Source organism: Brassica oleracea, chromosome C4, assembly GCF_000695525.1.
Source record: "Brassica oleracea var. oleracea cultivar TO1000 chromosome C4, BOL, whole genome shotgun sequence".
Lineage (NCBI taxonomy): Eukaryota > Viridiplantae > Streptophyta > Magnoliopsida > Brassicales > Brassicaceae > Brassica > Brassica oleracea.
The window spans coordinates 50231994-50249341 of NC_027751.1; the positions used below are offsets into that span (position 1 = coordinate 50231994).

The 17348-nt window shown below is 33.3% G+C and overlaps 4 protein-coding genes across 4 annotated transcripts in view; 3 read left to right on the top strand and 1 right to left on the bottom strand.

Annotated features, from left to right (window-relative positions):
• LOC106339158 overlaps positions 1 to 395 on the top strand; it is an 8435-nt gene extending 8040 nt beyond the window's left edge. Inside the window, exon 4 of the mRNA XM_013777959.1 lies at positions 357 to 395. Coding sequence (XP_013633413.1) covers positions 357 to 395 — 39 coding nt within the window. The remainder of the gene's footprint in view (positions 1 to 356) is intronic.
• Positions 396 to 1055: 660 nt separating this feature from the next.
• On the bottom strand, positions 1056 to 3258 carry LOC106337566 (WEB family protein At2g38370-like). The gene is made up of 2 exons (XM_013776674.1): positions 2974 to 3258; positions 1056 to 2658 (listed from the first exon to the last, which is right to left on the bottom strand). The coding sequence occupies exons 1-2, from the start codon at positions 3127 to 3129 to the stop codon at positions 1291 to 1293; spliced, it is 1524 nt and encodes a 507-aa protein (XP_013632128.1). The 5' UTR covers positions 3130 to 3258; the 3' UTR covers positions 1056 to 1290.
• Positions 3259 to 7015: 3757 nt separating this feature from the next.
• LOC106339707 (peroxidase C3) lies at positions 7016 to 9099 on the top strand. The gene is made up of 4 exons (XM_013778563.1): positions 7016 to 7337; positions 7516 to 7707; positions 7796 to 7964; positions 8526 to 9099. Exons 1-4 carry the CDS (start codon positions 7110 to 7112, stop codon positions 8987 to 8989), a joined length of 1053 nt encoding a protein of 350 aa, XP_013634017.1. The 5' UTR covers positions 7016 to 7109; the 3' UTR covers positions 8990 to 9099.
• A 5161-nt stretch (positions 9100 to 14260) lies between these two features.
• Positions 14261 to 16082, top strand: LOC106339786 (peroxidase C3-like). The gene is made up of 4 exons (XM_013778659.1): positions 14261 to 14556; positions 14661 to 14852; positions 14945 to 15113; positions 15491 to 16082. Exons 1-4 carry the CDS (start codon positions 14329 to 14331, stop codon positions 15952 to 15954), a joined length of 1053 nt encoding a protein of 350 aa, XP_013634113.1. The 5' UTR covers positions 14261 to 14328; the 3' UTR covers positions 15955 to 16082.
• Positions 16083 to 17348: the final 1266 nt, after the last annotated feature.

Consider the following 17348-nt stretch of genomic DNA (forward strand, 5'->3'; position numbering starts at 1 on the left):
ATTTACGAGGGTTTTACATCGAAATGTTTACGAGTGATTTACAACGAATGTATTTACGTGTGCTTTACGTCGAAATAATTACGTGGGCTTTACGACGAAGTCTTACGTGGGGTTTACGACGAATCCTTTCCATGTGCTTTACGAGGAATATATTTCGTCGTAAACGTAACGAGTTGTTTACGACGAAACCTCTGTTACGACGGACGTTTAACAACGAAACGTCTTTCGACGTTAATTCGTCGTAACACCCCGTTTACGACGAATTTACAACGAATACTGTCCTAGTAAAAAATATGTTTTCTTGTAGTGTGAGTAAGCATAAAAATAAAACGGATGTTAATGCTTTGCTCTTCTAGGTTGATGACAATAAACATAAAAACAAGAAGCATTTGTAATAGATGGATGATATAATGATCATGCAAGCCTATTTCGTAGATTATTTGAGGAGGAAACTCCAGTTATATATAATGTATTAGCATGTGACAAAATAAATAAAAAGATAAATGTCCTAATATCCTTAAAAGTTATAAATTATTGGGTTTTAAGCCAAAATAAACATTAACAAATTTTTTTTTAAAAATGCTGTTAATTTAAAATTTATTTTACGTAAACTTAAATACGTGTGGTAATAAATATAATTATTCAATAAAAAAATAAATATATTCAGATTAAACAAATTTTAAATCATTTTAATATGTTTATTCATCAGGTGATATAATTTACAATAATAAAATAACAAATTTTGAATAGTGAAAATTTCAAGATAAAGAATATATAATCTTAACTAATAATTTAGTTAACTTTTTATTAATCTTACTAATACCCTAAATAAAATTTCAATAAAACAAAAAATTATTTCAAGTAGTTTTAAATTTGCATTTATTTTTATAATTCTATAACCAGTTCCAATATATATCATATTGTTTATTTATAGAATAAATATAAAAATTAAACTAAATTAATATTATAGGAAAAAATCCGGGCGTAGCCCGGAAAACCCCGTAGTGAGTATAAATAGGCTGATACAACCAATACAAAGCCTATGCAAAAACAGAAGTCATGAAAATGAATCGTCTAAGTTGTGTGTACAAGAAATAAACTCATGATACACATAAGAGAGTTACGGTCACAAAGTGACAAGGAACCAATGAAAGAACACAAAAGCCCAATAAAAAGCCCATTAAAAGACGAGACACAAGATGAGACGAGAAGTTTAGAACTCGGATACTTTGAACTGTTCCTAAATTTACTGATCACAAAGTAAGAAGTTAAAACCACTGAATCATTGTATCACCTCAAGTTCAAACCAATCTTCTTGTTCTTCTTATTGTTCTTGCTCTCTTTGTTTAACAACAAAACGATCTTAGCAAATCCGAGATTCTTTCTCTTCACTGATCTTTTCTCATTCTCCTTCCCTTCACTCTTCTTGCTCAGAGTTCCATCACCATTGCTATTCTTTGCCAGCATCTGACCCAAAGACATTTTACTTCTCTCCTTAACAACACTCATGTCTGAATCCTCTGCAACTAGTAGCTTCTTGCTGAGTATTTGCCCTATTGACATCGTTGGCTTCAAGACAGGGACCGAAGATGATGATGGACCAGGAACAAAATCATACGTCAGATGCAGACCGTTTACATCCATCAGACTATTTGTTATTGTCTCTCTTCTGGTCTTGAACTTGGCAGTGTTGTTCACTGATGATCTTCTCCTCTGTCCTTTCTCTGACTTCAAGTTTCTCAGCGCCTCTTCTGCTTCGAGTTTTGTAGCGTTTGCAGTGTTTTCTCTCTCCACAGCTTCCTCAAATGCCCTCTTGCTGGCTTCAACTTCTTGCGCCGCTTCGTCTGCTCTCTTCAGAGTATCCATCTCTGAAACATTCGCTTCTTCGACTGTGGACATTGCATCTTCCACTCTCTTCCACGCCTCTTCCTCTGCGTCTCTAGCGTCAAGAGTCAGCTTAGCGTACTCTTCAGCAGAGATAGTCACAGTGTTTTCACTTCCTGCAACAGCCTTAATCTCTGCGATTGCAACCGCCTCAGCAGCTGCTCTAGCCGCTTCCTTCATCTTTCTAGCAGCCACCAACTTTATCTCCACCGTTTTGATCTTCTCTCGCGTGTGTTTAATCTCCGCCATTGCCTTCTCTCCTGTCTTCTTGTACTCCTGAGCTTCGCAGCTGAGTCTCCGCACCTCATTAATCATTCTCAACGCGTTATTCTCAAGATCTTTCTCGCTGGTTTCACCCTTCTTAGCTTCTTCTTCTTCCTCTAGAGATATCACCTTCAAAGACTTGTGCATAAGTCTCTCGCGGGTCTTCTCAAGTGCATCCTTTTCCTCCTTCAGTTGCTTGCTCAAGACCTCAACAGAACGGCGCAAACCCGCGAGATCTACCGTCCTCTTGCACAGATTCATCTTTGCCTTGTTTAAATCTTGAAGTACCATACCTGCAGGCTTGATATGACAGTGAACTTCTTCTGCTAACGACTCCTTATTCTTCTTCTTCTTCTGCTGTAGCTTTGAGTTGAGATTTATAATCCTGGCTTTAGTCAACTCAAGCTCCTTCAGCACATCAAGCGTCTCACACTCTTTGACCATTAGATAGTTCTGTAGCTCAGCAGTCTGTCTCTTGAGTTCAATGATATCTCCTTCTTTGGCATTATCCTACCACAAAAATCAGAAAAAAAAACATTACTTTTACATATCATCATCATCATCATCATGTCGTTCTCTAAGTTGTATAAATAAGCAGTCTTGTAATGTGAAGAAACTAAGGTTAAATAATAAACTAAGCTGTGTTTCTCTCTCTCTCTCTCTCTCTCTCTCTCTCTCTCTCTCTCTCTCTCTCTCTCTTTATTCACAAACCAGACATGATCAAAAATCAATGTTGGTTTCAGACAACAGCCATTGCTAATCAATTTAGCAACAGAGAACCCTAAAAATCATAACTTTTATTCGGACAAAAAGTGAGGGAGAAACCTGAAGGGATTCAGAGCTGTGGGGTCTCCAGAAACCGAAGCCGCCGAAGCGAGTGGCCGCCTCTCTGACTGAAACGAACCGTGACGAAGAGTCGATTTCTGCACGGACATTCGCAGTGAGAGACGGATGCGAGTCCGATGGTGAGGATTCGGACATAGAAATTAGAAAGAGTTACGGGAGAAGACAAATCGTAGGATTAACAAGGCCAGAGAGTGAAGTGGGAATAGAGAGAAGGAGAAGGAACCAAAAGACTCCTTGCTTTTGGATTTGATACTGTTTGTGTGTTTGAAATGTGACTAAGACCTGACGAAACGACACGCCACGGTCGTCGTATTTGTCATGTACAGAGAGGGAAAAAAAAAACAATGGCATTGTTCGTTTACCTGTCGCAGGTTGCAGGTCGATTAAAATTATGTTCGTTTAGGTGTCGTGCGACTTGCGACATGCGATTAAGATTATGTTCATTTACGTGTCGTGCGACCTGCGATATGCGATTAAGATTATGTTCGTTTACGTGGCGTGACCTGCGACTTGCGACATGCGACTAAACCCGCGACTATTCGTTTACGTGTCGCACGACCTGCAATCTGCGACCTATGACCAGTCGCACGATCAAAATTTTTATAAGTTTTAGTCGCTGTTTTTTCGGACGACTTGAATCGGAACCTGCGACTGGTCGTGCGATCAGCCGTGCTACATTAAAACGAACAACAACCTACGACTAGTCGCATGTCATAGATAACAGATCGCGCGACAGGTAAACGAACATGCCCATTTATGTGTATCTGTTCGAGTTAGCTTTAATTTTTTTTAGTTTTTTTTTTCTTCAGTTGAGTTTCGTCTCTTCTTGATTCCGACTCTACTAGAATCGGACCATCCGTGAAATAATCAAAAAGTGTGGAATAAAGTTAGTCAATTTGTAAAATTTGGGTTAATGATCGATTGTTATACTGAATGAATTAAAACGGTTTATTGAGGTTGATTGGTTTGTGCTTTGGTTGCTGTGGACAGCAAAAAATATTTCTACAGCCACAATATTTAACAATCAAGCTTTGCTTTGATTTTTGAAACCTACAGCTTCGTTTCTTTTTTTTCCTTTTCTTTTGGTTGTATACAGTAATATTTCCACAGCAAAATAACAGTGCTTTAAAAACTTATTAATAAATCTGTGAGTTTTATAACATACAAAATCACAGCAAAAATCTTACAGCTACAGCAAAAAAATACACAGCATAAATTCTACAGCAAAAAACTAAAATCACAGCTGCAACCAATCAGACCCATCGTATAGTCTTATTCAAAAGTTTTAGTTCAAAGATTTATTTATCTTTCTTCTGTATTTCAAAAGTTTTAGTTCAAAGATTTCTAATCTTTCTCACTAGAGCAAGCCGACCAAACATAAAACATGCACTTATAAAAAAAAGTGTTGCCATGTCAAACAATGTCCTCTCCTGATAGATTTAATAATGTGGTACATAAGCTATATATATATTTAGCAGCACTATGACTAAAGAAATCATTTGCCCTCAAGTGTTTCATAATATCATAAGCTATTTGCCGAAAGTATGTACGGGATAGTTAGTTTTCTAGCAAGTGTTTCGCATATATTATGTATGTATGTCTTATGAAACATCAATGAATATAACCTAGAGATTTGTCTCAAAGTAACTTTCCTCCTCCAACATTTATGATATTAGCCCTGTTCTTTTCATAGCCGCTGCGGCCGGCGGTAGCGACAAAGAATAACATTTGGGTGGAGACAAGATGATCGATTTTGAAAGTGAATTAAACTACCGGAGCTTGCCGCAGCGACTAAAAATGAAGACGCTGCTATCGCTGATATTTCCAGCGTCTAATTTTGTTATTGCGTCTAACCGCGCGGCTGAAAAAGTATGCTTGTCTTGTGTTAACGGCGCTGCATTTCCGATCGCGAAGATGTACTTTTCAGTTACTGACGCTGGGGAACTAACAACATACTTTCGATCTTCGCGAAAAAAACTAAAGATGCTATTTTCCTTTGTATTTTGCACCTACTAATACTCTTCTTGAGCTATCTTAGGTTTCTGTTTTATCAATCATTTGAACACACAAGTTTAGCTTGCTTTGGGATCACATTCGAGACCCCGTTTACTAAACGTGGCTTATGTTTTCCCCAATCCCAATACATAATCCTCCATACTTCTAATGTAAAGGATCCGGAAAATTCAAAGGCTCTCTTCATATTTCTTTAACCAAAAATCTTTGGTTAAGTTCCGGTATTATCCGACCTCTTTCGCCTGTCATAGATATTTGTTCCTTCCGGAAGAACCTCCACTACATTTTAAATCAATAACTAATGCGTCAATGCTTACTTTTTAATTTTTCTCACCTAAAAGATTATCTTTACTCGCGGTTCATGATAATACGGTAATCTATGTCTTCTCGCCAATTATTTGTCCACCTTCTTGTTTGGTTTTTCTTCCTTTTGTCCAAACCATAAAAATAATATTTTTATTTTGTTTCTAGCTATGCTGTCTTCGATTTCATCTTGATTTCAGGAAGGACTATAAGCATTCTTATGTTTTTTATTTCCCTTCCTACTCTATGAAATAAATTGTTTTAAATTAAATACCGGTGATAAGCTTAAACCATTTGTCCCCTTCGGACTCTTGTAAAGGAGAAGAAAAGACAAGGAGCAAAAGTTTTAGATTAGGTTAACCATAATTAAGACTATCATATGGACTCGTATGGAACTGATATATGTATTAGGTAAATTTGTTATGTCAGATTAAATTATTGGGGGTGATTGGTTGGGTGGTAGGAAGTGACTTTAGCTTTAATTTTCATCTACAACTTTAAATACTACCAATCATGCTTTATCTTAGTTTTTAAATCTATAACCAAAAAACTAAAGTTACAGCAAAAACATATAAAAAATGGTTGTAAAAATCTTATTTTCTAAAGCCCCATTTTTTTAGCTGTAGGAAATTTTAAAGCTACATCCCTTAAAGCTAAATAAAAAAATTATACAGACTAAATTCTAAAGTAAATTTTCTATAGTTACAGCCCAACCAATCACCTCCAATTGTTTACCGATGTGTGAAGGTGGCCTCTGATCTGAGGCTCTATTCGCGTTATTCACGGGAATGCGAAGGATAAACCACAAGTGATTTGCATTCCGTCATTAAAAATTAGAAAATGGTAATTGCTAATTAGGAAACAACTCTAGTTAGGAAGGTTCTAAAAAATAGTATTTGCTAATAAGGAAATAGTAACATTGATTTTATATGATTATCAAACCTTAACAGAGAAAATGGAAAAAATCCATAAAATTTATGGAGGGGGAGGGGGTGACAATTTTACGTTTTGAATCATTTTTGTTGAGTTCTTTTCCTGAAAAATAGATATCGTATTAGAAATTAAGAGATCAACTATAACATGTTACTAATGAAAATGTTTATCACATGATGACATATTGATATTATGATTTCTACATACAGTTGTAATTTATGTATTAACGCTCATATATCTTGCGGCCTTACCTGAATCCAAATTGTTTTTCTTTTCTTCATAATTTCATATTTGATTTCAGTATCATACCATTATTTTTGTACTATGTACAGTTGACATTTACTGTCGTTCATAAATTATTTATTCCTTGAAATAGATATACAATTAATATATGTTGAGAACCTTTTCTTTATAGAATTATACACGATTTGTAGTTAATTAGTAAGAAGTCAATATCCGCAATGAAAATGAATATACGGAGTTAGTTCAAAATAAAACTATACTAAAATATACAATCGTTGTAAATTATACTAGAATATACAATTGAAGTGAAATATGATCAGTCTGAAGGTTGATTAATCACAGCGACAAATGCAACCAAAAACTAATCAAGTAATATGTGCAAAGAATTTGAGCACCGTCAAAAGAACCGGTGAATTTTAATTTTTAAAATAACTATTATTTCTCTTTCAACCACTCTGGTAAATAGATTATTTGTGGCCTTAAATACCTAATCCCTTGATCCGAAAAAACTAATAAAACGATAGAAGAAAACACTTAGGCTTCTCTATATAATGCTCTTTCTCGCTTAGGCTAATTCACCATCATCGATACTCAGAAGTCAGAACTCAAATCAACTTAGGAAAATGAGGTTTTCTCATTCATTTTCTTGTAGTGCCATGGGAGCCCTAATCTTGGGTTGCCTTCTGCTTCAAGCATCAAACTCTAATGCTCAGCTGAGGCCTGATTTCTATTTCAGAACATGCCGGCAAGTTTTCGATATCATTGGGAATGTCATCGTTGATGAATTGAGCTCTGATCCTCGTATTGCCGCTAGCCTCCTTCGCCTTCACTTCCATGACTGTTTTGTTAATGTAAGGGACTTAGTAGTTAGTACTCAACTTAATTATCTTTTAATATACAGTATTCATGACGTCCTCATGGACAAAAGTACTTTTACGTAACCATTTACAGTTACAGATAGAGTAAAATCTAAAAGAATGTTTTGAATTAATTTATACAATGTTCATGTAATGTACTATGCTTTTATAGGGCTGTGATGCATCGATCCTGCTAGACAATTCCACATCGTTCAGGACAGAGAAAGATGCTGCTCCAAACGCAAATTCGGCTAGAGGGTTTAATGTCATCGATAGAATGAAAGACGAGATTGAGTTAGCGTGCCCAAGAACAGTGTCTTGTGCAGATATTCTCACCATCGCTTCTCAAATATCAGTTCTTTTGGTATGTGCATACCTACATCATGACTTATATGGATGAATTAGTCGAAAATGTTATGAATGCTGATGTTAGTGTTTTCTGTCATATATAGTCGGGAGGTCCATGGTGGCCAGTTCCATTGGGAAGGAGAGACAGCTTACGAGCTTTCTTCGATCTGGCGAATACAGCTCTCCCTTCTCCATTTTTCACTCTTGATCAACTTAAAAAAAGTTTTGCTGATGTTGGCCTGAATCGCCCCTCAGATCTAGTCGCTCTTTCTGGTAAATTTATAGATAAGTAACCAGAGAATTGCGTATGCAACAAATAAAATACTAAATACTAAAATATATATAGTCATTTGATAAATTTTGATTGGGTATTTTCCTCCTAATATGTTTTAAAACGTTTTAATACAACAGAAATCTGGTAGAGCTAATTTGTGCTTATTACATTCTATAATACTAATACTGTATAGTGAAATAGTTGTACAAAGTGTCAAAGTCGAATCTTAACTTAAAATTTTCTGATTTGTTTTTGTCAACAAGGTATTTAGTATTCTTTTTTTTTTTGACGTCACAAGGTATTTAGTATTCAAAAAGGAATATTTCTAGGCATAGGAATTAGTCAATATGAGTTAAGTATGGAAACCTATTTGCTTGGAATACATTACTAAAAATCTTATGACAAAGGAATAGATACAAACAAAGTACCATCTTCAAACAGCTATTTTCTAGCACGTGAATTTGAATAATAAGATGAGTTTGTAAAACGAGAAAAGTGACCCATCATCTTTGATTAAACATATAAAATGTATCTAAACAAGTCTTGTCAAAATTGTATAGGTGGTCACACATTTGGAAGGGCACAATGTCAATTTGTGACACCTCGTCTCTACAACTTCAATGGTACCAATAGGCCCGACCCGAGTCTAAACCCAACTTACCGCGACCAACTCCGTCGATTGTGCCCTCAAAACGGAAATGGCACTGTTCTGGTCAACTTCGATCCTGTGACTCCAGATGGTTTTGATCAACAATACTACACCAATCTTCGTCAAGGGAAAGGACTGATTCAGAGTGATCAAGAACTGTTCTCGACTCCAAGAGCAGACACGATTCCACTAGTGGAGCAATACAGCAATAACAGGTTCGTGTTCTTTCAAGCATTCGCTGAAGCAATGATTCGGATGGGAAATCTTAAACCTTTGACTGGAACTCAAGGTGAGATAAGACAGAACTGTAGGGTTGTGAACTCAAGGATCAGGAGTGTGAAGAATGAAGATCATGGTGTTGTGAGTTCGATTTGATCATGCTGGGGATATGAATATGTAAGAAAAATATAAAAATGAGTGGGGAACAACATATGTATTTCGACTAAATAAATGTTCACACCAGTTATGAGATTACTATGATATGATATCTGGTCTTAAAATGTGCCTTGAGCAACCCGTTTTTGGGTATACCGTGATCCGTCCCAACTGCAAGTGGGTACCAAATAAATTTACTTGTGTCTAACCAGGACAGAAAAAAAACTTGTAATGCCCTACTCAAAAATACAAATTTATGCCCTCATTCTTCATATAATTTTTTTATAATGCCCTATATACAACTAAACTTTCGTAAAATAATTGGGATGCCCTAAACGGCCGGTTCCTTTGCTTGTGCTCCGGATCGGACCTGTGTCTAACATATACTTGGTCAACTAAATACCTGCCTAAAATCAACATACATGCGGGTTATCCACTATATTTGTGACCCATTTGGCTCCAATAAAACTTGGATTCCAAATCTTTACAATTTAATAAAGTCTATGTAGACGATGTTGTAAGTAGGGATGTTAAAACGGATAAATCTAACCATTAAAATCCACCATGTTTAGTACCCCCTCGTTTACAAAGTTAATGACATACCTATTTATAAAGAAAAAATCCAGTCCTCTTCAAGCCTGACAGTTGAGACTAATGTTGGTCAAAAGTGAGAGATGTTTTTTTTTTAATCTCACATTGCCTGTGTATGACAGATAGGCATGACTTACGCATCCTCCTTATCTCACATTGTTTGTGTTAAGTCTGGGTACAAAGCGGATATTCGGAAAATTCACAGTATTATGATTTGTTCCGTCTCAGATGAATATCTACATTTATGATTAGATTCGATTTTTCTGGATATTCAGAGTTTTTTAATATTCACGGATTATTTGATTCGATCCGCCAATTATATTAAAAAAAATTAAAAAATATAAAATAATATATAACATTAAAATCAAATAAAAAACTTTTAAAATATCAATTTAAAATGAAAAATATTAATATCATACTAACAAACTAACATTTTTAACATAAATTGTATAGAAAAATTCAATATTAACAAGTCTAATAAGAAAACTCATATGTTAATATTTGACTAAATATAAAAATTAAATTAGATATGCAATAACCAAAATAAAAAATTGAAAAAACAACTTAAAATAAAAGATTAACCAAATTATATCATAAAATATGTATAGATACAATAGTTTGTATTTACAATTGCATCACATATCTATAAATATATGGTTCGAATCGGATATCCGGCTTTCCAAAAAATAATATTTGTGACTTGCTTCGTTTTATTACGGATATCACATTTTGCTATTTGTTTCGATTCGAAATTTTACGAATATTCAGAATTTTCGGATCAAATAGAAACGATTCGAATATTATGGATAATTTGCCCGTCACTAGTTTGTGTATGATAGATAGGCATGATGCATCCCCCTTATAAAAGCTTTATCTTTCATGAAGACTCTCCTCATAGATTAAAAGTGTTGACTAGTTAGCTTCTGTGTTCGTTAGTCCTGGGGGTAGGTTGTTAAAGTCTGGTTCATGGCTTTTGTATAAGAATGTTGATGTGGATGACCGTATTTTAATATAATAGATGACAAAAAAAAAAAGATTAAAAGTGTTGACTATATTAAATTAATATCATCACCATGAATCTTTTTAGTCATGTTGGGGAAGCTCTAGCGGCCATTGGAAAAGAGAAAAAAAAAAATATATATATTTGGCTAACAGTTTCGGCGACTTCTATAACGCCGGAGGCCCGGAGCTATATAATTTAAATTCATATGGTTGTGTTAATTTACAAATCGAATATTAATATTTGTATGTAATTTACATCTTTTCATAGTGGCTAAATTTGGTGAATATTTTAGATGTATGACGTAGAGATGGTGGTATGTTGGCGTTTTTATATTTTGTGAGGTTTTTCTTACAAATCTAATTTTGTTGTAGAAAATGTTAATATAAAAAAGAAAGAAAGCCAAAATCGTAAGGAATTTGAAACTTTAAAGTTTCAAGATCATATTTACTGATAACTCTTCTGAATCTAAGAGATGAACAAAATTTGGATTAGATTGAAACTATTATTAGGATGTTTGTTTCTGTTCTCATCCGGTAAACGGTGATGTCGATTAATACCTTCTATATAATAAGTAATTTTCAATGTCTGAAAACATTAAATGAATATAAATTTTAATAAATTTAATTAGTTAGTTGCTTAGAAAATAAAGTACCGGGTCAAACAAAACTAAGTAATTAACTTCTGTTTTTGGTATTTTAAATTTGTAGTTGCAATTTTGTAAAATTTTAGTACTTTTATTTCTTGTCTTGATCAATTGCAAGTGTTTGGTTTTCACGGCAAATACTGGTCAAGTTACGGATTTGGTCCTATAAGAAATATTAGACAAAGATAGTGGAGACAACGATAATGGTGATGATAAAAGTCGTTGGTGGTTTTAGATTTTTAGTTTAGAGTTTGATGTCTCGGTGGTTTTAGTTTTAGGCGATGATTATTTTACTAGTTTCTAGCTTTTGGTTTCTGGTTTTTAGTTTTTAGATTTTAGCTTTTAAATTTAAATTTTTGATTTTACAGTAAATTTTATTTTTTTGCTTTATGGCTTACGAGTTTTGGTTTTTTTTTAAAAGTTTTCTTTGACTGAATTATAAGTTTTATATTAGTATTCATGTAACATATAGATACACATATCTAGAATAAATATTTTTACAAAAAGTTGAGCTCAAAATTGATAATATAAATAATTATGACCTATAAAATTAGTTTCCAGATTAAAATCCATATATAATTATTCAACTAGTATGTTAAGTAAAAACATAATCAAGAAATCCACTTTAATCAAGAAACTCAATTTTAATCTCAATTTTAGTTAAAAAAACTCAATTTTTGTATTGGAAAAAAATCCATGTAAATCAATGAGAGGTTTAAAAAACAAACCTACTATAGCAATTAACTAGATTTCGATCAGCGCAACCGCGCGAATTTTTGTTTTCATTTATTTTAATATAAATATTTTGTTTTTAATTCTAAATTGGTATATATTATAATATATATGTGTCTATCAATTTTTAAAACATAATAAGTTTACGGTATATTTTTTCATTGAATAGATTGTTTCAAACTTTCACATGTATTTGTATCTTCTTCTATATATATATTTTCAGATTATTATTTCATTATTAAAATCGTATCTATATAATATTACTTACCTTGTTGTATATATAGTGTTATTATTCTAATTCATATATTGTGTATTATATAAATTTATAATTTTTTATCTGATAGTTCTTAACTTTTATCCGTTAGTTACCTTTTATTATATATCTTTTTATTTTATAAATCCTTTTTTTGGTTATCAACTTAAAACTCATGTTGATTCCGTAAACTACATTAGTAACTGCGTATCCATGTGAACGAAGAAATACATTATTTTTTCATATTTTTAGATGCATAAATAATTAAGAAAAAAATATTCTTATATTGATGTATTACAGTCTAAATTTATGTTAGAATCTATATAAAATGCAAGTCAATAACAACTCACTAATAATTTGTAATTTCTAACGTTTTTCTCTTCCTTAAAAATTTAGAAATAAATAGAAACACGTTAATAGTAAAACATGTTTTATAGATATAATTGTTTATTTTTTTGTGAAAGACATAGTAAATGTTTGTTTTTGGTAAAAGACATAGTAAATTGTGTTTGATATTATCAACAAGTACAACCATATACTTTAGCATCATGCAATTTTAAATCACAATTTAATTTCAGCATTATGCAATTTTAAATCCATACGTGACTTGACATTTGTGTCGTTTATTTATAAATTCTGTGGAAAAAGATCACATCAACACTCAATAATTTCGAATTCAATTCTCAGGAGCAAACATGTATGTCTTTTCTTTGAACTCTGCAAACATTTTATGTTTTCAAATAAATTAAAAAGTTTAAAAGCGGCGTTAAAAGCTATCTCTCTGTAAGTGAATTTGTAGGGAGTAACAGCTACAATACAAGTGCTTGGAGTTATTTAAAATAATATAATTGTATTTTTGAGTTGATTACTTTATATACTTATTAACATATTATAAAAAAGTGAATTTGTAATTGATCTATTATAATTTATAACCATGCAGGTCATAAATATTCTTTTTTATATTTACTTGTATCATATAATCCCTGTTCGAAAACGCGGCCGTCTAGCCGCCTAGACGGTGCTTAGGCGCTGTGCGGAGGTTGACCGCGACGAATATGTCCAAATCGGTGTAGCTAAGCGTTGATCCGCGATGGACCGTCTAATTTCCGCGTTGACCGCCTAAGTTTTTTTTTTTCTGTTCGAGTAAAGTTGAAACACGGGTGATTATTTTTTACTCATTATTAACATAACTTTTGTAATTATTCATTACTAATTAATTAAAATTAGCTATCAAATCCAAAACAAACATATACATACTACATTTAGAGATTTTTTCCGTACCAAATACACCATAATCTAAATGTTCGACGAATAAAAAAACTGTTTAAAATTATATATAAAATATTATATAATTATGTCTAAGAACTTGTGTCATCATGTTTAAAATTAGCTAAATATATTATAAATATATTAAATTGTATTTAAAACTAAGCCCCACGTAATTTCCGAGTACTCCTTGATTTTTCGGTAACTCGCCAGGTCCGGGGTTACCGCCCGACTAGCCCCTAGCGTAGTTCCGAACATGGCATAAAATAAATCACATCTTTTATAATTATATATATTTTTTATTTTATTATTTGATGAGTTGTGTGGTCTTCCATTATACTTTCTATCAAATATATAATTTCTGAGAAACAACTGCTTCTATTGTTGCTTCTTTTTAAAATCATTTGCACCTTTTTACTGACAATTGCATCCATATAGCATTAATGTCTTTTAACTGTATGTATTTCATGCATTTTTTTTTTTGTTAATTTGTGCCTATGATTTTCAATATATAGTGTATGCTTATCCAAAAAAACCGGTAATGGTAAATATAGTATCTTGCTAAATACTAAGATTATAAAAACAAATATTCATGTGATATATACATACGCCACAGTTCTTCCTAGGATTTCCGAAGGTTTTTTTGAGTCCTAGTATTAAAAACAAATTATTATTTTCCCGTTCTCTAATCAAATATTAAAAATTGTCCTTAAAATAATTCCTAGTAGTCTAATATAATAGAAGAAAACACTCGGGCTTCTCTATATAATACTCCTTCTACGGCTTAGCTAATTCATCATCATCAACCCTCACCACTTTAATCATCTTTTGTCTTCCTCCTTGAGCATAAAATGGGGGTTTCTCGTTCATTTTCTTGTAGTGCTATGGGAGCCCTAATATTGGGTTGCCTTCTCCTTCAAGCATCAAACTCTAATGCTCAGCTGAGGCCTGATTTCTATTTCAGGACATGCCCGGGTGTTTTCCTTATCGTTGGGAAAGTCATCGTCGAAGAATTGGGGAGTGATCCTCGTATTGCTGCTAGCCTCCTTCGCCTTCATTTCCATGACTGTTTTGTTAACGTATAAAGACTTACTCAATATTTATCCCTTTTATATAAATAAAAGTCTGAGAAGTTTTTGAATTATTATATAACATGGTCACCTAATGTAATATGATTTTGTAGGGTTGTGATGCATCGGTCCTACTCGATAATTCCACGTCATTCAGGACCGAGAAAGATGCTCTTCCGAACTTAAACTCGGCAAGAGGGTTTGGTGTTGTAGATAAAATGAAAGCGGAGATTGAGAGAGCTTGTCCAAGAACAGTGTCTTGTGCAGATGTTCTCGCCATCGCCGCTCAAATATCAGTGCTTTTGGTATGTAATATCTACATGATTATGACTTATATGGATATGAATTAATCAAAAATGTTATAAACTTTGACGTTTGTGTTTTATGTTATATATAGTCGGGAGGTCCATGGTGGCCGGTATCATTGGGGAGAAGAGACGGCTCACAAGCTTTCTTCGATCTATCTAATACAGCTCTTCCTTCTCCATTTGCCACCCTTGCTGAACTTAAAACAGTTTTTAGTGACGCTGGTCTAAACCGCACCTCAGATCTAGTTGCTCTTTCTGGTAAATTTGTACTTTTGTGATGAAAAGTCTTTTGGTTTATACGATTAATTTAATAATGACAACTCGTATATTGAGTTGTGATGACTTTCTTATACAAGGTTTTGAAGTTTGAATCATAACAAGATATTTAGTAATATTAAAATGTGTTTTTAAGTCATAAGAATTGGTCAATACACTCAATACTATAATTTAAATAAGAAAAGATGAATAAAGTATAATTCGAAAAAAAAAACATTTGCTTGAAATACATGATACCCTAACCAAATTAGTATATATATATATACATATATATACTTTTTGTATATGGTAAAAGACAAAACGTGGCTCATCTTTGATACATGAAAATCTATCTAATCATTTTTGTCAAAATTGTATAGGTGCTCATACATTTGGAAGAGCACAATGTATAGTAATCACACCTCGTCTCTACAACTTCAACGGTACCAATAAACCAGACCCGAGTATAAACCCAACTTTCCTCACCCAACTCCGTAATCTGTGCCCTGAAAACGGGAACCCGACAGTTCTAGCCAACTTTGACCTGGCGACTCCAAATACTTTCGATAGTCATTACTACACCAATCTTCGTCAAGGGAAAGGTGTAATTCAGAGCGATCAAGAACTCTTCTCGACTCCAGGAGCCGACACAATTCCACTGGTGGAACTATACAGCAAAAACACGTTCGAGTTCTTTAAAGCATTTGCTAAATCAATGGTTCGGATGGGAAAACTTAAACCTTTGACTGGAACTCAAGGTGAGGTAAGACTTAATTGTAGGGTTGTGAACTCCAGAACTAGGGATGTGGCGAATGAGGATGATGGAATCGTGAGCTCGATTTGATTATGTCAAGGATATGGATAGGTAAGAAAGTATACAATGTGTGGGGAACTATATAAGTATTTGGACTAAATAAATATTTCTAAGGAGTGTTGTATTAAATAATAATGAAAGTTGGTCTTGTTTTAACATTTTAAATTCTCGTTTGATTTCTATTTTCTGATTACTAAAAAGTTGTTTGTCGTAATGCAATGACTCGTCTTGAGAGTGTACTTCAAACTAAAACAAAGGAATCAAAAAGAAATAAGAGTTTATAATTTTGTAAGGAAACAAAAGCCCAACCGAAAAACTACACAAAGCCCAATTTAAAATAGATGTTAACAGTTTGATCCAATTTAACATATTCTCTTTATCGTGAAGTTTGATATTTTAGATGTATTTTAGTCTATTCAGAATTAAACCTGGCAGGAAACAAATTATTGAACCAAGTCTATAGTCTCAATTTTCACTAAACGAGAAAATATAAAAAAAAAAAGTGATAAGGAGACAATCCATAACTTCGATGCTCATCGCCTCATCAGAGAATATCTATTAAGAATGCATTTCTTTATTGAGAGATTAGACGACGCATCGTCGCATCGATTACAATTTGACGACACTAGTTGGTTTCTTCATTGGGACTAACAAACAAATCAGCAGTTCCACTAGCTTGCGCAGAGCACGTGCCCCCATGCACACATATCGCCCCTCCATGCATTGTCTTTTTATATAGTGGTTTTTTTCTTAAGAGCAAACCTTTAAATAGTTTAATGCCTACGATTTCGGGACTTGTAGCATGCGGGTCGCGGTAAGACGATTATGTGTCTTAAACCCATTTAAATTTTGTAGCTATCATGAAAACATATCATAGTATTGTAAATTATTGTTGTCGACCGTAGATCCGTAGATGACCAATGTCATGATTGACATCCCATCCCTCATTTACCAAATAGGCAAATACATTACCTTTTTATAGGTACTATACCAAACACACTCGACCAATGAATGATTTAAGATTTAATTATACACACAACTTGATCTAAAATCGGTTCAGTTACGAAACAACTTCTGTATAAACAATTAGTTATACACTTTATATTTTCTCCATCCTGACTCGTGAGGAAAATTAGTTGGGACGTGGGTTTGCTATTTTAATCGTTAATTTTATCTTAAAATGTATGAAATTTGTAACCAAAAAATGGATTAAAACCTTCATCTTTTATGTAGTTTTTGTTTTGTAAGTAATCAAAACTGATTATTGAAGCAAAATGTTTGACAAAAACAAAAAAATGATGTAAATAGCAAAACTCGGTTAAATGACAGCGAAACCGAGTTTTTATTTCTTCCCTGGAGTTGGGAGATTTACATGCATGATTCACAGATTTATCTCAGTCAACATTGTTTTTTTTTTGGTAATC